At 36.8% G+C, this 26,023-nt stretch overlaps 1 protein-coding gene across 5 annotated transcripts in view; it reads right to left on the bottom strand.

Annotated features, from left to right (window-relative positions):
* ARID4B (AT-rich interaction domain 4B) overlaps nt 1-26,023 on the bottom strand; it is a 127,995-nt gene that overhangs the window by 45,942 nt on the left and 56,030 nt on the right. For all 5 annotated transcript variants that reach the window (XR_004324148.1, XM_032491874.1, XM_032491876.1 and 2 more), the window contains exons 5-9: nt 25,577-25,667; nt 16,599-16,678; nt 11,924-12,015; nt 4,376-4,514; nt 1,391-1,470 (exon numbers count right to left, since the gene is read on the bottom strand). Coding sequence is in view for 4 of the 5 variants with exons in the window: in XM_032491874.1 (XP_032347765.1) it covers nt 1,391-1,470; nt 4,376-4,514; nt 11,924-12,015; nt 16,599-16,678; nt 25,577-25,667 (482 nt within the window). In the remaining variant the exon portion in view is untranslated. The remainder of the gene's footprint in view (nt 1-1,390; nt 1,471-4,375; nt 4,515-11,923; nt 12,016-16,598; nt 16,679-25,576; nt 25,668-26,023) is intronic.

A 26,023-nucleotide genomic window follows, 5' to 3' on the forward strand; every position in this document is an offset into this window, starting at 1 on the left:
AGTCCCAAATAAAATGCTAGGCAGAATATTAAAATATGTGATCATCTACAGATGGACCTCACCTTAAGAGAGGCTTTATAAACAATAAGGTATTCTCAAATATCAAAGCATCCTTGGCTAAATGCAGTATTAAAAATTCTTAAATACTAAAAATAATAAATGAAAATGTCTGGATACCAGAATGTTATCAATCCAATAAAAGAATAAGTCAAATAGCAAGAATTTGATTTCATCTTGGAATAATCACAAAATATTACTAAATTTAAGATTAGAAGAAAATGGACTATTTTATAACATAAAATGTTCTTTTAACAATTTTTAAAAAATTGAATCCTAGATTTACCAGCAAACTGCTAACATGTAATTTCAGGGTCTGTCGTAAGTCACATGTATTTTCTATTTTACACTAAATAGTTATCATTCAGCTTTTCTGCATTTGGTTTGTATCAATCGATCCACAAAAGCCTAAAAACTCTTCCAAATACATTTTTCAGCCTGCTTCTTAAAAAAACTTTTACTAAAAATTTCCAAATATATACAAAAGTAGATAGACTAGTACAACTATAACAGTCATTAACTCACAGTCACTGTTCCATTTACACCCCTACCTATCTCCTCCCACCCCAACTGGTTGCTTCTGAAGCAAATCTCAGACATTATATAATTTGATTTATAATAGTTCATTATGGAGCTTTATATTTCAGAGTTCAAACTTTTCCATTTTGTGAAAATGAGTTGCATAGATTGTTTTAAAAAAACAACTTTTCAGAACCTGAAAACCCAAAACAGTAATCTTAAACCATGAAGATCCTTTTCAGGTATAGTCACCCAATTGGGCAAAATATAAAATATTTGTCTTTTCCAGTCACACAATTCTTAAAGGAAAAAAAAACCCATAGAAATTCATAACTCAGTTCTAAAAAAAGTTCTACATGAAAAATTACATTAATACTTAACATACATTTATAGTAACTCATTTTAATCCTCAGACTACTGCAGAAGTTGAATGTTACACAACAGATTATCACTACAACCATTAAGACATAATTAAAATTATTAGAATTCCTACTGAGACTTTTAAAAACAATTAATATATCAACCAAGTATTACATGTGGTAGATACAGTGAATTTTCCTCTACAAATCATCAGCTATTAACAGGCAAATACTGAAAAATTAGACAGCACTGACAGTTTGGTTTAGAAAAGACCAAAATGAGTAAGAAAAGACGTAAGCCTACTACACTTAAAAGATAATATGAAAAACGATCATACTTTGAAACATTCTGGATGATGAAAAGGAAAACCATAGGTCACTGCAAGTAACTAATTTATAATTTACCATCAATTGGAAAAACAGCATATTTTTCATACCAAATGAGTTATACTTACAATTTGCCATCTTTGAAAGAGCGAACAAGAATATTGTCTTTTTTCACAGCAATTTCATCACTACAATCAGGACAAACCACCTTTTAAAAAAATGTGAAACTATTATAACTAAAAGCACATTTATAGATAGTTACATAAGTATTAACTTTTTAAATCCTTTTTTAAAAGTTTCAGCTTAAAATCTGAAAACTAATTTTAGTTTGAGGGTTAACAGTTGTACAAATATGTGGGCACACACAAGTAATTTTAAATTTATATCCTATACCCTTCCAGCTCCCTGGATTACCCACATAGTTCACGACCGTGGCCATGACTAGACTGAGGCTGCGGCCCTCATCCGAGGCAGAGGAAAAGCTGGAATGACAGGGATCCAGGGTGGGAAAGAGGGTCTTAACAAAAGGTCTGCGTCACGACTAAGAGAATGGCAGGGCCCAGAACGGGGTTAGGTATCAGAAGCTTAACCAGAGCAGTCTCTAACTTAAAAAGACAGAAATGACATTTACCTGCTATTTACATGCTAATATATACTTGAACACACACTATAATTTCTTTCTAATATCATCCACTCAAAAAGTAAGCACTTTAAAGTGGGCACCTTCCTGGAGTCTGTATAAGATTTACTATTAACAAAATAAAAGATTTATTTTATTTGAAGTCACCCCAGCTTTTAAAGTAAGGATAAAGCATGCCTTTCCAAAAGTAATACTAATGCAAGACACCTATGAATTTTTATTATTTTAATCCCAAGATAGCTCACTATGTATACCAAGAACAACAGTGTTGTTACATTTTTAAATAAAAATGGGATGAATGAGTACAACAGGTCTGTCTTCAGACAGTCTCATCAGCTCTGAAAAATGACATGACGGTGATACAGGCATGTGACCCCCCACAGGTGTGAGAACAGCTACAAACAGGTAAGTTCTAATTCAGTCTTTAAAAGGTTCACAACTTCCGTAACTGTAATTACACTGCATTAAGCACTGCTTACATGTTGATGGCATTCTGAAATAATTCACTGATGAGAGACACGTATTAGCGCAAGGAAACCTTTCCTGTCATTTCAGTAAAGTCCTAAAGTAAATACTTAGTATTTGTTCATTCATTGATTTAAGTCTCTCTACAAACATTTACCCCTTTGGAGAGCACAGAGGCCAAGACAGTCACTGTTCCTCCCCACAGTACTGAACAAAGAAATGCCCAGGTCTGGAGCTCAGCACAGAGGCCTGAACTCTAAGACATAAACTTGGAAGTAAAGAGTCTAGTATCATGGGTCTAAAATTTGGGTCTAAGCCTGTGAGCCAAATCCGCCCATTTCTTCTTACTCATGGGCTCACCCAGGGCTGTGAAAACCACGCCAGCGGCAGGCAGCTCTGGCCAGCCCCGAGGGCGGTGGGTGAGCAAGCGGGGCCACAGGACTACAGTCTACGTTTCACCTCCATTCACCCTTGTCTGTCATTTTCTTGGTCCCTAAGGCATTTCAGTGTACTATCTCTGCAACCAGTGCTGTAAAGGGGACAGGATTACCCTGAAGAGAATACAGAGCGGTAGATTCTGAACCCTGAATAACAACATTTAAAGCGTGGTCGGAGAGAAACAGTGAAGGAAACTGAAAAGGAGGCTTTGTGAGCCAGGGAAGCTAGATTCTCCCCCTTAAAACGGGGGTAAACACCACTTACTTTTCAGCCCCAATTAGGATTAAATGAGACTAAGTTCTTATGTGAATGAGCCAGCACAGCGCCCGGCCAGCGGAAACGCTCCAAGCACAGCGGCTCTTCACAGCTCCTAGGAGTAGGCAGTTGTTCTCTAACATGAAAATGTTACCAAACACTTGTCAAATTTTACTCAATTTATAAATGCTAATTTCAAAAATAGAAACACAAACATTGTTTATGTGATTATGTCAAGACTGTTCGATTCAGAACACAATTTCACACTCTAGTTGGCAAAAATTATTCATCACTACCCAAAAGATCTCAATTTGGTGGGGAGGATAATACACATAAATAATGCTAAGATTTTTAAAATAATAATGAAACGTGGTTGACTAAGCAGGTTACGGACCTTTCAGTATTGTAAAGCTTTAAATATTTTTCTTATCTTCAAGAAAACTATTTAGAAATGATGATGAGAGAATGTTGATACTGAAAATACTGACTGTGAAAATTTAAATGTTCCTATTGTTTTAGAAAAAGACACACAAAGCTCTTTTAAAACATATTTTCAAAAGAAATTCTTACAAAGAATCTTAGTGCTTTAGGAAAAAAGAAATGATCACATACACCGACACTGAAGTCTTCAGCTTACCATTAACCCAAAGCTTGACGAGGCACTCAACCCTCGTAACAGTCACTCTCCTCATCTCCAAACGAGGATAAAGAAGACACACCTCGTAATCCTTATAAAGATCTAGCACAGTCCTTGCACATAAGAGGCGCCCAACAAATGTCGGATGGATACGTAGATACAGGCAGAGGCAGGAAGGTATCAAAGTATTTACAATTTGCTCTCATTAGTTTTAATTATAATTTTATGAGCTGACATTTACTGGGCACTTAATTTGTGGAAAGCACTTAACTAAGCACTCAGGACAAAGAATACAAAATGTCCACTGAGAAGGATGACAAACAGACATCATCCGTAGACAACAGGAGAAAACAAGATTCTGCTCCTCTTGTGCAGCCATTCGCATGGTAGATTTAGAAGTTTAAAAACTTTGCATTAGGAATTTTTTTCTCTCTTCCCGAAACACAGAGAGCAGTGTAAACACACCTACCCTCTAAAATTATCATGATTTTGCCTTTTTTGGTAGACTTCAAGAGCTCTTTGCGCTCAATTTTTAAAGTAAGCTGTGTAAACTAAATGATGCTACCAGAATCATTTCCTCATTTTGTACCAATGAAAAATACTAATAAGAAGATAAACTGTTTCCTTCATGAACTTAAATAGTTGAAAATTAAACTCTCTCATACTGGAATTACTCACCAATGCAGGAAACCACAGTGCTTTCTTTTTATCCAAACTAACATAATCTACGCATACAACTTTTCCTAGTAGCTCATCAGTCTGTTTCCTATCATCTTCGTCTTCATCACTGGAGGATGAAGAAGACTCTTCCTCTGGTCTAGGGAAAGAAAAAAAAATAATAAGATATTTCTATTCACCTTCACAAAGAATAAGCATAACAAGTTGATAAATATAGGTATCCTGTAAATCTTGCCCCATTTCCTTAAATGTACAGAACAGCTAATTCAAATTTTTAAGTAGTTTTCTAAATTTTTAAAGAATAAATTTTTTAAAAGGTTATCATTAGAGGACAGCATACCATTTTCCTAAAAATCTTTCAGGTTTACTGAGTGTTATTTTAAACAACTGAGAGGAAGATCAGAACAGAATTACTCTGGTCCCCAAATTCTCAAAAAGCTGAAGGCCCTATATTAAACATCCCAGGACTGCACTAAAATATACCAGACCCTCCTCTCAGGTTAAAGGAATTCTGGAGATGGTTAATTTTACACTCCTGGTACAAAGCTAAATTTAAAAGGGGGAAGGCAGGTCCTTAATAACTGGAGGTCAGGGTAGGGAGGGGAGGCCACTTGTAAGAGTCACCAGTGCTGTCTTTAATATCACATATACACAAACTATGTATTCACAAGATGCTCAATATGGTTCTTTTGTATTATGTTAAAAATTCCTTTCAGTCACACTGTCTGCTGGACGTAGTTAATCAGAAAGATGTTAACTGCCAGAAGAAAAAGGAACTAACCAAAACCATCCATCTGATGGATTAGAGAGGAAAGTACAGTAAAAAAGGAAAACTAAAAAGGAAAAAAAACACACAACAAAAATTCTGAATCTGGTTCCAAGAAGGCCCACAATCAAATCAGTGCTAAAGAAAACAGATTCTAACAACTGATTGTACAAAATGCCCAGAATAAGTAAAGATACCAAGACATGTTGAATAAACAGACTGCAACGTATGTACTTTTTATAAAATAAAACAGAATGATGACTAGTATTGATTATCTAAAGAGATGAAAACATTTTTGGGATAGATAGCCGTGACTAAGTTTACTGACAAAAAAATGTAAATTGACAGATTATTTTAAAACTTTAAACATGTATTTGGTTGATTGGGACAGACTCAATATAGTATTTTAAATTTGTCTTTGATGCCTTTCTAAAGGGATGGCATTTATATTGTCATCTATTGTATTTATATATTCCAATGTATGTTTATATAGTCCAACATAAACATAAAGGAAGCAAAAACTACTATAATACTATTGAACATTTTAGAGTGATGGAGGAACACCATTTGATTTCAATGGTCACTCAATTAACTTAAAACTTGTCTCCTGGTAAAAACAAAACCAAAGCTTTAAAGTTTGCCACTGAGTAGAACTACTGTACTTCAAATGGCACTTAAGGCAGTTTAACCCCTACTTAGAAAGTAGCCAATGGTAGTAGGAAAAATCAATGTACCTTCGTTTTAGCAGAGCATGAACCCTTACAAATAGGCACAGAGCTCAGGGTAGCAATTACAGACTTCACAAATCTGATTTCTACTTGACTGGCAGAGCTTCAAGGACAAGGACTTTTATCTCTCCACTTTCTAATGACTGTAGAACACAACCAACCTCAAAACCATCCTTACTGCTTTTTCAAAGGAGTCATAGAAGACTCATTCAGCGAGAGTTTTATGGACACCCTTGATGTCATTATCATTATCAAGACAGAAAGTCGCAATGTCAGAGACAACATTCATCAATCAACTCTGTAAAACGCAGAAAGAGAAGACTGGGCTTTGTATGGCTAACAAAGTTATCTGTGACAGCATAAAGCTTCTAATTTCTTTCATAAGACTTAACAACTGTGAAGCCTTCAGACATGAGAAAATCATATATATGGGGGGAGGGGGAGAGAAGCCTGACTGGCTGCATAAAGCTGCCCCGAAGCCCTCCCCCCTTCTCCCCTCCCCAAGCGGGCCTTTGCTCCCGCAGCGCTGTTTCCTTCTCATGGGTCAGTTCTTCTGCCTCTGCTAGATGAGCCCCACCAGCAGCCTCACTTCTAACAATGTGCCTGTTATTGCCCCACCTGAAAAAGCAAAACATCCCCCGACCTCACTTTCTCCACCAGCCACTACCTCATTTCGTGACTCCTCTTTGCAGAAGAACAGCCTGGGATAAAGCATCTTTATCTCCAAACATGTGGGAGCTCCTTCACCTGCTCTAAGTCTCTGTTCAGACGTCACCTCAATGCACTCACCCCGACCAGCTTATTCAAATTTACAGCCTCCCCCACCTTACTCTTGTCATTTCCATAGCACTTAGAAATCTATCATACTATAAAATTTACTTATTTCTTATGCTTTTTCTTTATTGCCCACCTCCCCTCAAGAGGGAACGTAAGCTCCAACAGCAGAGATTTTACAACGTCTGTTTTGTTCACTAACGCATCCCAAGTCCCTGGACAGTGCCTGGCACAGCGCAGATGCTCAGTAAGGATTTGTGGACTGAATAAATGAACTGAATAGATTTCTTTCTTTCTACTATGGTACTTCTGATTTTTATTTCTCCTGAAATCACAAAATGTATACAATCAGTATAATGTATACAAGCAGTAACCATACAAGGCTCTTTTGACTTTTCCTTTTAGAAGAGTTTAGCCATGAAATTGTTTACATGAGACAAGTTCTCAAAAAACTGATACACTAAAATAAACGAGCATCAAGCATATTTTAAGGGAGCAAAGGCGGAACAAGCAGAGAACCCACTTGGTTTTTACTCCCCTCTGACACTGCTTCTTTGGTATCGAGGTACGTGGTTACAGAGCCACAGCCAAGTGAAGCCCTGGCTCTGAAATGCCATCTGACGGCGACACCGGCAACAAGGCCAGTTCATGTGGGAATGTTCACCACAGCAAACTGACAGCTCATCACCTAAAGCTGATCACACACCACTATTAACTGTCAATTAACTGTAAATCAAATAAGAACTTCAGACATGTCCCACAGAATACCAAATGATGAGGTGAAGCCAGCCACCTGAGCTGGGAACTTCAAGGCTCAATCTCTGACACACACTTCTGACTTCAATGTTCCTTATGCTTTCAAACAACTGATTAACTCAGCTTCAAATTTTGTACAGTAAATTGACAATCTGTATTAATATCAGAACGGTTGTCAACATGTAGCTTCTTAGAGCTTAAAACATACAGAACATATGAACGGGTGTAAGCTTACCGATAAATGGGTTTGGATTTCTTCCCAATATCTATTAAGAAGGAAACTAGAACCAAATTCTCACATCAAAATAAAGCAGCTAATAATAAAAAGAACTAGAATTAGACAGTGGTGCTGGCTGCAAAATTTTGTGAATATACTAAAAACACTGAATACTATATACCTTAAAGGGGTAATTTTATATGTGATTTAATACTCAATAAAAAAGAGTTTTAAAGATCTGCAGACCTGTAAATACCAGGTACAAATCACTAGTTTATTGGGTCAGCCTTAGCTCTAACACCAGGCAGAAGCCGTGCTCACAAATAATCCCTAAGAGAAGTCACTGCGAGCCTCATCACGCTTCCGCCTGTGTCTGAAGGGGGAGTAACAGCAAGGAGACCGCTCTCCTACTTTAGCAGTGCCAGGTTACTGCCAAAAGCTTTTGGCGGGGAGGGAGGGGGACACAAGTATTTCTCTACTTTGAGGCATTCGTTCTATTCTTTGGGCAGAATCAAGCAGTTATAAAGGCAAAATTCAATCACGCTACACGTTGATCAAAAGGATCAATAACTTGATTTAAAAATAGTAACCAAGAGGATGGTAATCTTTAAAAATGAAAGTATTTGAATCTATTAGGATTAATTAATTAAAAGCAGAATATAAGTAAAACAAGGGAAGGTGTCAAAAACAATCAACTTTGGAATAGCTGGAGGCAAACTGACTGATATGTGGATTAACAGTTGTCAAAAGAAAACAAAGGTAGTGATATGCCGTTTGGACAATGGAGGCCAGAGAATTTCGGGAAGAGATACCTAATTTATTTTTGTACAAATTTTACGTGGCAATCAGAGAACCATAATGAAGACTTTTTTGAGCTGAGTAATGGAAGAGGAAACGAGGTCAGATAAATGACCTTAAGATCCAGGTTCCAGACTCTGTTGTAGAAAATCACTCTCAAGATAGGGGAGAAGGAATGCTGAGGAAACGCAATTAAGGAGACAGGCATCGCAAACTGCGGTGCTTTACACACCAAGGCTTAAGCACTAAGCAAGAATGTGACGATGCCTCCAGGCAGCGAGAATGACGCAGCGCTGAGGTGAAGGAAGAGCGAGCCAGACTACAGACGAGTGCCTGCATGCCCTACACTGCTAATTCTCCACCTCTCGTCTGCCTTCATACCCTGCACACGTACGGCATGATTCCAACAGCAAACCTTCACACACAGAGATTCTCAACAGGAGAATCTAACTTAGAATGTTTGCTAGAGTCTTTAGAAAGCAAAGATCAACTTTCTCAGTGACAACTGCATGTGTTATTCTCATACTCAAGAAAATAAGACCTCAGCTAAGAGACATAACAGACATTTTAACTGATCATAATTTTTGGTCATTTTTGTAGATCAATCTATGTGCTATTCTATAAACTACCTTATTTTTAATTTATTTTTTTACTTCTGGATGATATTTATAGAAAGGGAAAATATGTCTAAATATTATATGCAATGTTTTCAAATTTTTAAAAATATTGATATAAAAACTTTTCCCTGCAATACACATATAATATAAACAAAAGAATATTGTTTTTAAAATTCATATAACATAGCCAGAAACAGTCCTGCCTGTCACACATACACACCAGTAAGCAGAATTTACACTCACATACAAACACATTCTTATATATAAATGAAATCATGTTACACACTGGTATTTCATGGAAGTTTTTTCATTCAATACATGATGATGATACCCAGTACTTACAGAGTGACTACTACATAAACCCTTTAAATATATAAACTCATTTAATCTATGCAACAACTCCAAGAGACAGGTAATATTATTATCTTAATTTTACATATGAGACTGAGGCATGAAAAGTCCAAGGTCACACAGCAAAGAAATGGGAGAGGCAAGATTCAAACCCACGCCGTCTTGCTCCACAGTTCACACTTAACTACGCCACACCACTACTCTCAAGGGCTCGAGAAGTGGGAAATCTCGGCTAATGAGCTAACTTTACATTAAATACACCCCAACTCACTGTGCTGACAACATCAATCATAGTTAAGAGTTGACTATAAAGCCATGGGGAAGGTGCTAATGATCAATGGTGGACAAAATTTTAATTCACAGTTGAAGTCATTGATTTTCAAAGAGATATCAAAAGATTTAACTTGTAAGTGGTACAGGGAATATTTTATGACAATACAACAGCCCTCTGAAAAAACTGAAAACAATATTAGATAACAGTAACATCTAACGATCACAACAGGACTCTTTCATACTAATAATGCCATTGTGCATTTTTCATTTATTTTTCTTTCTGGCTATAACACTCAATTTTTTTTTAAGAATGCTTGATTTTTAAATGTAATATGAAGAAGAGTAAATAATAGTTATAAACGGAGTATCCTAAAAATAATCAAGACACTGGCAAGCTACATCACAAAATAAATTATTCACCTAGTAACTGAGAAAAAAATTTTCTAAAAGATTCAGAGAGTTAAGGGAGAAAAAAAATGTATGGTCCAAGTCACTTGTGGGAAAGTAAGTAATATTAAATTTTTTTTCAATGCAAAGATTAGTCTTTTAATTTCCTCCCTCAAATGAATCATTATTAATTTACTGTTAAAACTATCCTGGCAAGTAACTGTTGTACTTTTATCTAAACAACAACAAAAAATCAGTCAACTGAATGAGAAAAGGCCTACAGAACACGGTGAGTTCAAGACCTAGTCCTTTCCTTCCTCTGTTCCTTGGATTAGTTACTCCAAGGCCAATTTCCCCAATTTTTAATAGGGATTAAAAAAGAACACCCACCTTCATGAGTTTGCTGTAAGGCTGAACTAAACACCACGAGAGACAGGCTTACCCAATTTCCATCTCCAAAGCTCAGCCACTGCTACATTTAATGCCTGATTGCATACTGTGAATGGAAGCATTCACTTACAATAAAGGTTTCAGTAATTCATCTCAGTATTCCTAACAGCTGTTCTGACAATATTTGGCGTAGGCACATTAAATTTTAAAAAAATTTATCCGAGTAAAATACTCAAAATTGTTTTTAAAATAACCTCCAACAGAACAGATTAGAAACTACAGTCTCCTGCCCATCCTTCCCAATTTTCTCCTGCTCCACTGAGACATCTGCTGTTAACTCTTCCGGCTGTGTCTCTGACAGTTAGCACCTTGTCTCTGAGTAATATTCTTATACTGCTACTTCTTTATTCATGCATTTTTAAACATTATTCTATTAACTCCCCATTTTGTTGTAAGGACTTGACTTTAATATTTAAGCAACCTCTCTACCCTCCATCCTACTAACACGGTTATTCTTTCTTATATAGTTTTTGAGGAGTTACTAACTGCGCCTTTGCTGTTTTTCTCCGTTTGTTATCATTATATCATATCCCCCGCCTTGGGGGGGGTATGATACAAAGTCCTTTTTAATAGAAACGTCCCCTCCTTCATTCTGCATCCTGCTGTCTACGAGCACCTAGTGTTTCTGTGGAGAAGTCTGATGCCATTCCACCTTTCAGACCTTTGCAATAAATTATTTTTCTTTCTGGAACTGTTTGAAGATTGTTGCTTTATCTCTAATGACCTGAAATTTCATGACACTTTGATTCTATGATCCTTTTTAATTTAAAGCCTTTTGGAGTCTTGGCACACTTCATTGAAAGTAATTTGTTAAATATGTAGAATATGTGTCACAACTGTAAGAAGACATAAAAATAAGACAGTCCCTGCTATCAGAAAGATCAAAATTATTAGGAAGAGAAAACAAACACTACAATGATAATAATAGGTGAAATATTGTCTGTGACAATACGTAAATGCAAAGAATTCAGAGGGTTCAGAAGAGAGAAAAACATGTCTGTTTTCAAGGAAAGAGGAAAGAGTGGGGAGACACAAAATGGTTCACATAAAGGCCAGAGCATTCCTGGCTGAGACATGAGTAAGTGAGACACTAGCATGGAAGGGTGGCATTTAGGGACAGAAAAAAACCCAGCATGGTTAAAAAGCATGATATCAGGAAAACAAAGGATGTTATCATTCAGGAAATACTGACTAATCCCATTTTGACAACGGCATCAGGATGTATTTAAGGAGAAATGGGAGGTGGATAAATACAGCTGTTGAGGTTGGCTGAGCACGGAGAACCTCAAGCACCCATGCCAAGGAGTCTGAAATTACTCTTAGATTCGGTTAGCATTTTGCAAATTACAATTTAAAATTCACAACTATTAAAACAATACTAGAAGGAGAAATGAATTCAGGTTCAACTAACAGTTATGAAAATGGACTTACATATGATTAGATCTTCTTCCTCTATTTGTTTTCTTTCCTATGACTGGAGTGCCAAAATGTTCAGGGTTGGTGAGTGGGAGCTGGTCTAATGTCTGTGGGTAGGAACATAAACCCATCAAAAGTTATTACGTTGCAAGTTCTTTGTTTTTTTCTTTTTAAACCAAATCAATTTAAGAATATGCTCAGATTTTGAGATTAAAAACTTCCCCCGAGGAAGACAAAAATACAACTTTCCTAAAGATAGAAAACTCTTGTTTCAAAGATATTAGGATAAAGATAAATGAGCCCATTACCAGAAAAGAAAAAAAGTGAAAAGAAATTTAGTTGTTCTCTCTAGATAATTTCATTATCTATTTGAAGGCTTGGCAGACTTCAAAGAATGATTAAAATACAAAACAAAACAAATACGGCTCAGTGGAAACATCTGAAAGATAAGGAACTTATAGGTAAGTACCTAACTCCTAGACTGGGGCTTTCTTTGCATGTATGGAATCATAATCCATAAAACAGAAATCTCAGTAACAGAAGATTATCAGGATGAGCAACAACTGCTTGAAAAAAGGCTTCAGATAGACTAGATTAGTACTTTGCAAACATTTTCTGCAATAAACCTTTTTAAAGAAAATGTAGATATTAGTTTTTCTACATTTAATATTTAATTTTCCCTTCCTTTTTAATCTGAAGCATCCAATATTGTGCTTGACAGGAAAATAAGTCAACAAATAAACATTTCTTCCTTGTTATCAACTGACAGTTCATGTCAACCCTTTTGTCCCTCACCCCATTCAAAAATAATGACTTCCAGGGAAGGAATTAGTTGTTAGTTAAAAGCAGAGTAAAGGAGAGGGATTTTGGAATGCCTTTGTTTCTCCATATCGGAGAATTCTTGGATTTTTCTTGCCATTATTTCCTGAAAAGGCTTATACATCTAAAAAGTTAATATCAACCTGAAGATGCTATCCCAACTAACTTAACTCTCTGAATATCAATTTTGATAATATTCTTACTTTTTCTGCATCCTAAAGACTTTGCATAGTTGCTATTCCTTTAATCCCTCCAAGAGCACCTTTGCTATTACAGATATTTTTATGAACATAAGGGGAACTAAAGATCCCAGGAAACTGTCAGAATGGAAGCAAGGGTGAGGAACTACTCAGGATAAAGGCTTTTCAAAGTTATAAACACGAAGGTTATATGAAAGGGTGTCCATCAACTTCGATGTAAAGATCAGACATCTAAATATAAACTAATGTTAATACTAAAAGAAAATTAACTTTTGTTTTTAAAATTGAGATAATTTTTTGAAACGATGAATTAAATAAAACATGAAAGAGGGAAGTATATTAATAACCTATTTTGCATATTTTCTTAAAATACACATACATATATTTAAGGCACATAGATATATATAGACACATAAATATATATATACCCAACAACAAAGAATAAAGCATAGGGAAAAGGTACTAGACATAAAGCATTAAATAAAAACTGATTTCTTGAAATGACAAAAACCATAACTTTTATAGAGCTAAAATACCTAATCTTTCGAATTTAGTTTGTAAGTCAGACATTTTAAAATATTTTTAAAAATTTAAAACTATTTGGAGGCAAAGTTGGCCCAAACACAGTAATACGCCAGACAAAATTCTTCAAAAGTCACTTGTCAGTAACTCCTAATTATGCTTCTTAAGGGCAAAAATTTCAAAGTACTATATTTGGTAAACAGGCAAAATAAGTTAATTTGGCTTCACTTTCCATCAAGTTAACAAAAGAATTAAATGTCCCTTCCTATTCCCCTAAAATTAAAGTTGCTCTCTTGAAAGGAGAGGTTCCATCAAGTACTGTGACTTCTGTTTTAAGCATCAGCTGGTCATTTCACTTGTTAAAAGAAAAATACCCAGGATTTCTGAAGAGTTATCTAGAAACCCCACACAGGAATTCTCAAATAAACCATCATCTCTTCCTAGTATGTACTAAAGAATCAGAACAATCTACCCCTGGCCTCAGTCCATGTCCTGGAAAGCAAGTGACAGAAAAGACTAGGGGAAGCATAGAATTTGTCTTGTCTTTTACCTGAAGGAAAAAACCAAAGACTCCTGCCTATGTTAAAAGCTCAAAGAAAATTCTGCAGGCCTTGGGGAAACACACCTACAGCCTTGTTACCTACAATGCACTGAGGAGATGTGGACCAGGATTTTATCTAAACTCTCTGGAGTTTTCAACTGCATGGAGTAAATGCAAAGAGAGAATACCAGCTGGTAAAACGGCTTTTGGAAAACACTCAGATTGTGAATGCTCTGTAGACACACCAAAACACTCTAACAGCTGTCAGGAAGTTGGCACCATCCTCACTAAGCTGGTTACAGCTAGAACCAGTGATTTTGATGCTGGATTCAAACTGAATGAAGTTCTTATTGTGATCTCTTATCACGAAAATATTGAATTTAAGTCTCTGGTTAGGTATGTAGCTTATTAATGGGATTAGTGGCCCAAAATACTGCCAGTATAATGTGGCTTTTCTTTCGAAGGCCAAACTTATAAATAATAATAACAATGCTCTGTGCAAACTTCCAAAAAACTAAAACTGTCTTTTGAAGATATAAAAAATATCAAATAAAGGAAAGAATGCACAGGTGGTAGGTTAAATACACTCCTGGTCATGTCTTCATAGAGCTTAATACCCTTAGAATTTTTGATTGATTAATGCTTTTTCTCCTCCAAAAGACAGTAAGTTACCCAAGGATAAATTCCATGTCTACTTAGCTTACCCCTGTGACCCCAGTACCTAGCACAGCACCTTGCCCACGGCAACAGGGAAAGGAATAATACACTAGTATTCCAATGTCCCTCTAGTAAAACATTGTTTAACATGTACAGACACGCACAGTGAAACAGATCCTTCTTAAGGTTAAGAAGGGTACACATGTCTTCACTTATGTGAAAAATCAAGTCTTCAAAGCCCCCATGTTTGTTAACCAACTATAGTTAATACATATGTTCTAACAAAGGGAAATGAAATTAGTTCAAGAATTACATAAACTCAGAAAGAGTTCTATTACTTCACCAGTGTAAGAAGCCAAGTCCACTGCACTTGCCCCAAAGCTACACGTATTAGCTATATTTAAACCTTCACAATTCACCAAATGTACTGAAGGCTTCTGTGCAGAAAACACTGCTGGAAAAAGGGTAGCCTATCAAGATGACAGAAACATGACTATTTCCCCAAAACAGCTTACAATTTTATAGAGAAAATGATAAAAGTAACCAAAAAGACCATAAAACAAAAATAAGAGAAGTGCAAAAGGATTACAGGATAAAGAGAGCCAGCCTGCTCAGAGAGCTCCTGAAAGACACCCTGAAGGAGGAAGCACTCAGTGGCCTGAGAGGAGCAGGGCTCAGCAGAAACCAGGAGAGTATGAGCCATAACCTCGAAATACCAAATAGTCTTACGAGGCCGAGGTACAGGTAAATGGTAGAATATGAGACGGAAAAGATAAGCTGGAATCATAACACAGAGAATACCTTAACTTGAAATGGGAATTCGGTCATGTAAGAGAAGGGAAAGTAACAACAAAGAAAAACATTAAAAATAAAGTCTAATAATTTAAAAAGCAGTATTAAAACATCCCCACAGAAACACTGTTCTAAACAGTTACTAGAAAAAAGAAATCCTGGTTTGGCCACACTGTGCATTAATTAACATTTAGAGACTGGACCAGATAAGACTATTTGTAACAATATGTCCGTTTTAAAAGTTCTGAGTTGCAAGTTACTAATCTAGAAAACTTTGTGAACCCTCCATTCTTAGGAACTTAATGACACCTTTCAATTTCAGAGCATGGTTTTGATGATAAAAAGTGCTGGCTTGAGAACCAGTTCTGACCATCGATATCATCATCTCTAAGTTGAACATTACAATCGCAATGACCCTCATGACGCTGTAAATGTGAAGGTGTGTGGAAAGCACTGAGCAGAGTCCCTGGCAAATAGAAGCACTTCATTTATTCATTCAACTAACATTTATTCAGTTCCTACTCTGTGCCAGGCACTGTTCTAGGAACTGGGAACAAAGTGGTGAAGAAAACATACAAAATCTCTGCTCTTTTGACACATTCTGGTAAGGAAGGCAGACAATAAACAATTAAGCACATATACATATTTTGGTGGCAAAGAATGGTATGTGCTATAAAGAAAACTAAATCACCCTGAAGGGATTATGAGGAATGGAAGGAACTAGCGTGGAAAGGGCGGTCGGCAAGCCATCTCCGAGGAGAGGCTATAAGCAGCAGTAGCAGGTAGGGCCTGTTTACAGCATCTTCATTGCCTTTACTGATGGCGGGGCTGGCGTGGATCACATATCAGACACCTCTTTTCTACAGTTATTTACAAACTAACGGAATCTATGTAAAAGCTGCCTAAAAATAATCATTAAACAGCCCCACAGTACTTTCTTCATGGGCAAACGCTAAAATACTTCTAGACAAAAAGAATACTGAGCTTGGCACTCAAACGCTATGCCTGAAACAGGTGTCATGGATGACACTATGGTGGTTTGGTGTATCAACGAGTTTTCCTGATTAACAAGCCAGCGGCTCCGGCTGGGAAAGGAAACCTTGCTGCCCGGATTCCGGGCACCCGGGCTGGCGGCGGGCGCTGCGGGCGAGCCCCTTACCTCGCTCTCGGCGAAGTGCCTCTCCCCCTTGAGGCACAGCGAGGACCGCCGCAGCGTCTTCTCGTCCCCGTCGTCAAACACTGCGGGAGGGAGGCAGAAACGAAACCACTGAGCGGCTTTCAAGGTTAACAAGACGACACGAACTACCGTCTAATTTTCTCAGCGCAAACAGAGCTGTTGTCTAAAAAGCCTGCTTCTGAAATCTGGTCTGCACTTTGTTTTCTAACGAACAACTTCCCACATGGAGTAGTTTTTCCAGTCTCTAGCGGAACAGAAGTAACTGACATTGAAAAGAAAACCTGAAATTAAAACATCGTCCCTGGAACAGAAAACACCAAATAAAAATGAGAAGTTGGCATTTTCAGAGGAAACTTTTTAAATGCTAATTAATCCTTCTCAGTATGGTAAAGAAAAGGCAAGTTTTCCTGCTGGTAAATACTGACAGACTTACCTCGGAAACAGAAAATAAGAGTACCAATTTACATATTCAGACTACCCTTAAAAGATGACTCCGTTTTTATTATTTAAAGCAATGTTTCTCAGCTTCAGCCCCAACACTGTGGACCAGATAACTGTCATGGGGGCCTGTGCCCTGCAGGACATTTAACAGCATCCCTGGCCCCCAGCTCTAGATGCCAGTGGTACCCCCTTCCCAGCTGTGATAACCAAAACTGTCTCCAGATACTGCCCAATGTTCCCTGGGGGCTCATGTGCCCCAGTTGAAAACTTACTTAAAGTACTAAAATGTCCCAGTAAACATTTATATATAAATAGAATATACATATTTTTATGACATAATTTTAGCATATACTACGTTCCTTACAAATCATGGAAAGGGAGTACCTCTATTTTAAATAAAGTCACCAGGCCTTGATTTTAGAAATAGTAGTTTTTGCCAAAAAAAAAAAAAACCACAAAAAAAATACACTAGGTTCTCATGTTATATGTGATTTTACATTATGTGAGACTGGGAAAATACCTTTTACTACATCTTTTTACTGTTGTAACTAAAATATTCTATGGTAAAAGTGCCACATTCATGAGACAACCACATTTAATTATCAACAAAACTTACTACGTAGAATTGCTCACAGTCTATAACCTACACAGATTCAAGTATTTCCTTATGTATCAAAATCAAATTTTCCCTCTCTTCACCAGGTTTTCTTCTCACCCCACAAAAATATACGCAAAACACATTTATACTATTTCAAAGTTCCACCAAATTTTGACATCAACCAAAGACATTTTACTAGATGTTGATATACTCATCTCTGAGGTCGTTAAAGAGCAAGAATTACTGCCATTCAATAAGTAATACTGGGATAATTACTCATATCTCTGCTATCAAAAAATACTATTTGATGATACTTCAGAATGTTCAAAAATTGTAGGTGAAGTAAAAAGCTTGTAAAACAAAAATAAAACTATAAATTGAAGAATACATTGGATAATAAATGTATACCAATGGAAGGAAGAACTTAAAAAACAAGAATCAAAAGTAAAACTACAAAGGACTGAAGACACTACTATATATAAAACAGATAAACAGCAATGTCCTACAGTACGGCACAGGGAACTATACTCAATACCCTGTAATAGCTTCTAATGAAAAAGAACCTGAATAGGAATATATCTATATTCCTGAATCACTATGCTGTACACCAGAAACTAACACAACGCTGCAAACTGACTGTACTTCAATTTTAAAAATGTTTTAATTACAAAGGAAAAGGTGACCATAGGAAAACTGACGGCAGAGAGAGGAGTAAAGCACAGACACCTGCAGATGAAGTGGCCACGGTTAATAGTCCCTTTATATATATACATATATAAACTCACACCCTGAAAATAAGAAAAAGACAATCAGTCCAAGAGGAAAAGAAAAAGCCTGGGAAGACACTATTAGCTGGTAATTCAAAAGAGAAAAAGAAACAGGGGATTAATGGATTCAAATGGTGGAGCAGAAGGATCCTGAACTTACCTCCTGTCATGAACACAATAAAATTACAACTAACTGCTAAACAATCATCAATAAAAAAGAGGGGAACCTACCAAAAAACATCTTCTACATCAAAAGACATAAAGACGTAACCACAACAAAACAGTAGGAGGGGCGCACTCACGACATCGTCAAATCCCACACACACTGGGGCGGGTTGGGGGGGTGCAACTCACAAACTGGAGAATAATTATGCGGTACAAGTTCTCCCACAGGATTGAGAGCTTCGAGGCCCACATCAGGCTCCCCAGTTCAAGGTTCATCACTAGCACAAGGAGCCTCCAGAGCATGTGGCTTTTAAGGCCAGGGGGGTCTGAATGGCAGGAGCCCCACAGGACTGGGGGAGGAGAGACTTTATCCTTACAGGATGCGCGCACAATCTCACCTGCACTGGGACCAAGGACAAAAGCAGTAACTTCACAGGAACTTGGGCCAGACCTACCTGCTGGTCTAGGAGGGTCTCATGGGGAGGTGGGAAGCAGCTATGGCTCACCCTGGGGAAATAAAAGCTGTGGTGGACATAACAGGGAGTGTTCATCTGCCTGCTAACTCTCCTGGAGGCTGACATCTTGCTTGGGTGGTTAGCACCAAGACCAGGCCCCACCCAACAGCCTGCAGGTTCCTCAGGCCAAACAACTAACCGGGCGGGAACACAGCCCCACCCATTAGCAGAAGAGCTGCCTAAAGACCTCCCGAGCTTACAGTCAGTTGCCTCTCAACACATCCCTAGACAAGGTCCTGCCCACAAGAGAGCCAGGACCCAGTTCCACCCACCAGTGGGCAGGCACCAGTCCCTCCTGCTAGGAAACCTGCACAAGCCTCTAGTCCAACCTCCACCCACCAGGGTGCAGACACCAGAAGTAAGAAAATAACAATTCCACAGCCTGCGGAAGAAGTCCACAAACCCAGGCCAAACTCTCCCCTGGGACCTGCTGGTCCCTGGCCCTTGGGTGACCAGTGGGGAGTGCACTGCTGGGACACACAGATGTCTCCTACAGAGGGCCACATCTCCAAGGCTGAGAAACATAACTGACCCACACACACATAAAAATACAAATAGAAACTTACACAAAATGAGGCAGCAGAGGACTATGTTCCAGACAAAGGCACAAGATAAGAACCCAGAAGAAGTAAGTGATGAGGAGACAGGCAATCTACCTGAGTTCAGTTATGATTCTAAGGTTGATCAAAGATCTTGGGAAGAGAATGGATAAACAGAGCGAGAAATTTGAAGTTTTAAGCAGAGTTAGAAAATATAAAGAACAACCAGAGCTGAAGAATCTAATAACTAAAATGAGTAACACACTAGGAGAAACCAAAGATACACTAAATGAGGCAGAAGAACAGATCAGTGATCTAGAAGGCAGCAGTGGTAATCACTACCACAGAACAGAACAAAGGAAAAAGAACAAAAAGAAAAGAGGATAGTGTAAGAGACCTCGGGACAACATGAAGTGCATTAATATTCGCATTACAGAGGCCCCAGAGGTAGAATAGAGCTGGGAAGGACTTGAGAAAATATCTGAAGAGATAACAGCTGAAAACATCCCTAACTTAAGAAAGGAAATAGTCACTCAAGTTGAGGAAATGCAGAGTCCCAGATAGAATTAACCCTAAGAAGAATACACCTAGACATATTTATAATTAAATGACAAAAATTAAAGATAAAGACAGAATATTAAAAGCAACAAGGGAAAAGTAACAAATAACACAGAGTGGAACTCCCATAAGATTAGTCTTCAGCAGAAACTCTGCAAGCAACAAGGGAATGGCACGATATATTTAAAGTGATGAAAGGGAAAAACCTATAACCAAGAATACTCTTTTCAGCAGAGCTCTTGCTAAAATTTGATGGAAGAAATCAAAAGCTTTACAGATAAGCAAAACCTAAAGAATTCAGCACCACCAAACCAGTTTTGAAACAAATGCTAAAGGAACTTCTATAGGCAAAAATAGGCCACAACTAGAAACAAGAAAACTATGAAATGGAAAAGCTCACTGATAAAGGCAAACATACAGAAAACACAGGAAGTCATGCACACACAAACTACAAGGAAGGTTAAAAGACAAAAGTAGTAAAATCACCTATATCCACCCACAGTAAGCAGTTAAAGGGATACACAAATAATTAAGTGTAAAATACGGTATCAAAAACAGTAATCCTGAGGGGAGGAAAGTACAAATGCAGGGCATTTAAAGTGCATTTGAAATTAAGAGGGCAGCAACTTAAAGCAATCATGTGTCTATACACGGACTGCTATACCAAGACCTCATGCTAACTGCAAACCAAAAATACATAATAGATACACACACAAAAGAGAAGAGAGAATCCAAATGTATACTAAAGATAGTCATCAAATCACGAAAGAGAACAAAAGAAGAAAAAAAGACCTAAAAAACAAATTCAAAACAAATTAACAAAATGGCAGTAAGAACACACATATCAATAATTACCTTCAACATAAAAGGACTAAATGCTCCAACCAAAAGATACAGACTCGCTGAACGGATACAAAAACAAGAACTGTATATATACTGTCAATAAGAGACTCACTTCAGGGCTAGAGACATACAGACCAAAAGTGAGAGGGAGGAAAAAGGTATTTCATGCAAATGGAAACCAAAAGAAAGCTGGAGTAGTAATACTTACATCAGGCCAAACAGTCTTTAAAGACTGTTATAAGAGACAAAGAAGGACACCACATAATGATCAAGGGATCAATCCAAGAAAAAGATACAACAATTGTTAATATATATGCACCCAACATGGGTGCACCTCAATACAAAAGGCAAATGTTGACAGACATAAAGGGAGAAGTTGACAATAACACAGTAATAGGGGGAACTTTAACACCCCACTCACGCCAATAGATTACAGGGACAGAAAAACAGTAAGGAAACACAAGCCTTAAATGATACATTCGGGGCTTAGCTGGTATTTACAGAGCATTCCATTCCAAAAGCAGCAGAATAAACATTCTTTTCAAGCGACATAGAACATTCTCCAGGATACACCACATTCTGAGCCACAAAGCAAGCCTAGGCAAATTTAAGAAATCTGAAATTATATCAAGCATCTTTTCTGACCACAATGCTATGAGCTTAGAAATCAACTATAAGAAAGAAAAAAGCAAAAATACAAATATGTGAGGCTAAACAACATGCTACTAAACAACCAATGGATCACTGAAGAAATTAAAGGAAAAATTTTGAAAATACCTAGAGACAAATCAAAATAAAAACACGACAATCCAAAACTTATGAGATACAGCAAAAGCTGTTCTATGAGGGAAGTTTATAGTGATACAAGTTTACCTCAGGAAATAAGAAAAATCTCAAATTAACAACCTAACCTTATTACCTAAAGCAATTAGAGAAAGAAGGAAAAACAAAACCCAAAGTTAGGGGAAGGAAAAAAGTCATAAAGATCAGAGGAGAAATAAATGAAAGAGACTTAAAAAAAAAGAAAGAAAAGATGAATGAAACTAAAAGCTGGTTCTTTGAAGACAAACAAAACTGATAAACCTTTAGCCAGACTCAACAAGAAAAAAAGGGAGAGGGCCCAAATCAATAAAATCAAAAGTGAAAAAGCAAATGTTACAACTGACACCACAGAAATACAAAGGATCATAAGAGGCTACTATGAACAACTATACGCCAATGAAACGGACAACCTAGAACAAATGGACAAATTCTTAGAAAGGCATAATCTCCCAAGACTGAGCAAGGAAACAGACCAACATGAACAGACAAATTACCAGTCCTGAAATTGAATCACTAATCTAAAAACTCCCAGCAAACAAATCCAGGACCAGACGGCTTCACAAGAGAATTCTACCAAACATTTAGAGAAGAGTTAATGCCTACCCTTCTAAAACTATTCCAAAGAACTGCAGAGGAAGGAGCACTTCTAAACTCATTCTGAGTCCACCATCACCCTGATACCAAACCCGGACAAAGATATCACAAAAAAAGAAAATTATAGGCCAGTATCACTTATGAATATACATACAAAAATCCTCAGCAAAAGACTAGCAAGCCAGCTCCCCAATACAGTAAAATCCTGTAAGTGGGATTTATTCCAGGGATGCAAGGGTTTTTCAGTATCTGCAAACCAGTGTGACACACAAGACAAGGATGCCCACTCTTGCCACTTTTATTCAACACAGTTTTGGAAGTCCTCGCCTCAGCAATCAAAGAAGAAAAGGAAATAAAAGGAATCCAAATTGGAAAAGAAGAAGTAAAGTTGTCACTTTTGCAGATGACATGATCCTATACATAGAAAATCCTAAAGATGTTACCAGAGAACTACCAGAGTTCATCAATAAATCTGGTAAAGTTGCAGGATACAAACTTAATATACAGAAATCTGTTGCAACAAAATATCAGAAAAAGAAATTAAGGGAACAATCCCATTTAACATCACATCAAAAAGAATAAAACAGAAATAAACCTACCTAGGGAAGCAAAAGATAGACACTCTGAAACTATAAGACACTGATGAGAGAAACTGATGGAAAGGAATACCGAGTTCCTGAATGGGAAGAATCAATATTGTTAAAATGACCATACTATCCAAGGCAATCTACAGATTCAATGCAATCCCTATCAAATTACCATTGGCAATTTTCACAGAACTGGAACAAAAAAAAATTTTAATTTGTATGGAAACACAAAAGACTCCGAATAGCAAAAATAATCTTGAGAAAGAAGAACGGAGCTGGGGTAATCATGCTCCCTGACTTCAGACTATACTACAAAGCTACAATAATCAAAACAGTGTGGCACTGGCCAAAAAACAGACACACAGCTCAGTGGAACAGCATAAAAAGCCCAGAAATAAACCCACGCACTTACAGGTCAATTAATCTACAACAAAGGAGGTTATACAATGGAGAAAAGGCAGTCTCTTCAATAAGTGGTGCTGGGAAAACTGGACAGAATGAAATTAGAACACTCTCTGGCACCATGTACAAAAATAAGCTCAAAATGGACTAAAGATCTAGATACTCTAAAACTCCTAGAGGATAACACAGGCAGAACACTCTTTGACATAAATCACAGCAATATTATTTTCAATCTGTCTCCTAGAGTAATGGAAATAAAAATAAAAAACAGACTAATGAGATTTTAATTAAATTTAAAAGCTTTTGCACAGTAAAGGAAGCCATAAACAATACAAAGACAACCTACAGAATGGGAGAAAATATTTGCAAATGAGGAGACTGGCAAGGGCTTAATTTCCCAAATATACAAAATAGCTCATACATTTTAATAAAAAAAAAAACAAAAACCCAATCAAAAGATGAGCAGAAGACCTAAAAAGACATTTCTCCAAAGACATACAGAAGGCCAACAGGCACATAAAAAGATGCTCAATGTCACTATTAACTATTTGAGAAATGCAAATCAAAACTACAATGAGGTATCACCTCACACCAGTCAGAATGGCCATCATTAAAAATCTACAAATAATAAACACTGGAGAGAATATGGAAAAAAGAGGCCCTCTTACACTGTTAGTGGGAATGTAAATTGAAGTAGCCACTATGGAAAACAGTATGGAAGTTCCTTACTGTTACCATATGGTAAGAGTTAACATATGATCCAGCAATCCCACTCCTGAGCATATATCAGGAGTAAACAACTAACTCAAAAAGACACACGCACCCCAATGTTCATAGCAGCACTATTTGCAACAGCCAAGACATGGCAGCAACCTAAATGTCCACTGACAAATGACTGGATGAAGAAGATGTGATATATATGCACGATGGAATGCTATTCAGCCATTAAAAAGAACGAAATGATGCCATTTGCAGCAACATGGATGGACATGGAGATGGTCATTCTAAGTGAAGCAAGTCAGACAGAGAAAGACAAGTGTCAGGATATCACTTACATGTGGAATCTAGAAAAAAAAATGATATAAATGAACTTATTTACAAACTAGAAATAGACTCACAGACATAGAAGATAAACTATGGTTACCACAAGGGAAGGGGGGGTGGTAACTCAGGAGTTTAGGATTAACATATATGCACTACTATATATAAAACAGATTAAAAAACAAGGACCTAGCATGCAGCACAGGGAACTATATTCAACATCTTGCAATAACCTATAACGGAAAAGAATCTTAAAAAGCATATATATTATAATATATATATATAACTGAATCAGTTTGCTGTACACCTGAAACTGAGACAACACTGTAAATCAACTGTACTTCAATAAAAATTTAAAAAATAAAAAAAACTTAAAAAGAGAGAAAATACAAATGAACAAATGCTCCTTTCATTAAACTTATGAAAATACGCTCCATCTCATGATTACTCAAAACTGAGATACTATTTTCTGTCCAAATAGGCAAAAATTTTAAAATATTACTCACATCAAATTTGACAAGGACTGGGAAAACAAGTACACTCATACACTGTTCACAAGAGTGTAAATTAATATAATCTTTTAGGAAAGAGTTTTCATTACCTACTGAAGTTTTTAAAAGTACATTGCCCTTCAATCTATGCCTAGTTGTCAATGTACACACTGTGGAAATACTGGAATAATGTGCATGTACAAAAGACATTCAACCCAGCATATATTTAAGAAAACTGGCAACACCATTGGTAATAGAAAATAAATTACGTTATATCAAATATTACGAAACATATTACAATTAAAAAATTGATCTATTGCACGACAACATGAATATGCTTAACACTATTTAAATACACAAAGGTCTTCTCTAGGATATACTTTGAAGCAATAAAAAGCTAGAATCCAATTATATAATATATACACTAATTTCGAATTCTATTATGTATGTATTTATAAAATAAATGTTCTAAAGATCTGGAAAGATAAAAACCATTAACAGTAAGAACATCTATGGCAATTACGGAAATAAATGAATAAAAATCTGCCTTATTTGTATTATCATTGAAATATACTTTTAAAAGATTTATTTCCTTACCTACAGTGTACCAACTCGCATCTGTTAATTTATTGATTACAGCTTCCTGATAGGCACCATCAAGATTCTTCACTTCCACAATAGCTCCAACCTAAAGTAATAAAAAAAAAGTTAGAAAAACTTTTAGAAGATGAATGAACAAATCAAAGCGTCTTTTTTCCCCACTAATTGGGTCCATGGCAGGTGAAGAATAAAATAACTGATCTGATTTGTGTTAATGTGCCAGCAGTTTTACTTAACACTGTTTTTGTACCATTAGTGAAAAAGTTAAATAACATCTAAGTATTATTATGAAAATAGTTTTTCCAGTATTATGTCCCTGAAAGAGCCTTGGGAACCCTTGGGGATCTGAGGACCTCTGCCTGTGAAATTTACTGTCTGAACCATATTACCACTTCTTTTTCAAGAAGGCTGGGGAAGAGTAGGAAAAAATAAGAAATAACTTTG

The sequence above is a fragment of the Camelus ferus genome, chromosome 11 (genome assembly GCF_009834535.1).
Source record: "Camelus ferus isolate YT-003-E chromosome 11, BCGSAC_Cfer_1.0, whole genome shotgun sequence".
In the NCBI taxonomy this organism is placed as follows: domain Eukaryota; kingdom Metazoa; phylum Chordata; class Mammalia; order Artiodactyla; family Camelidae; genus Camelus; species Camelus ferus.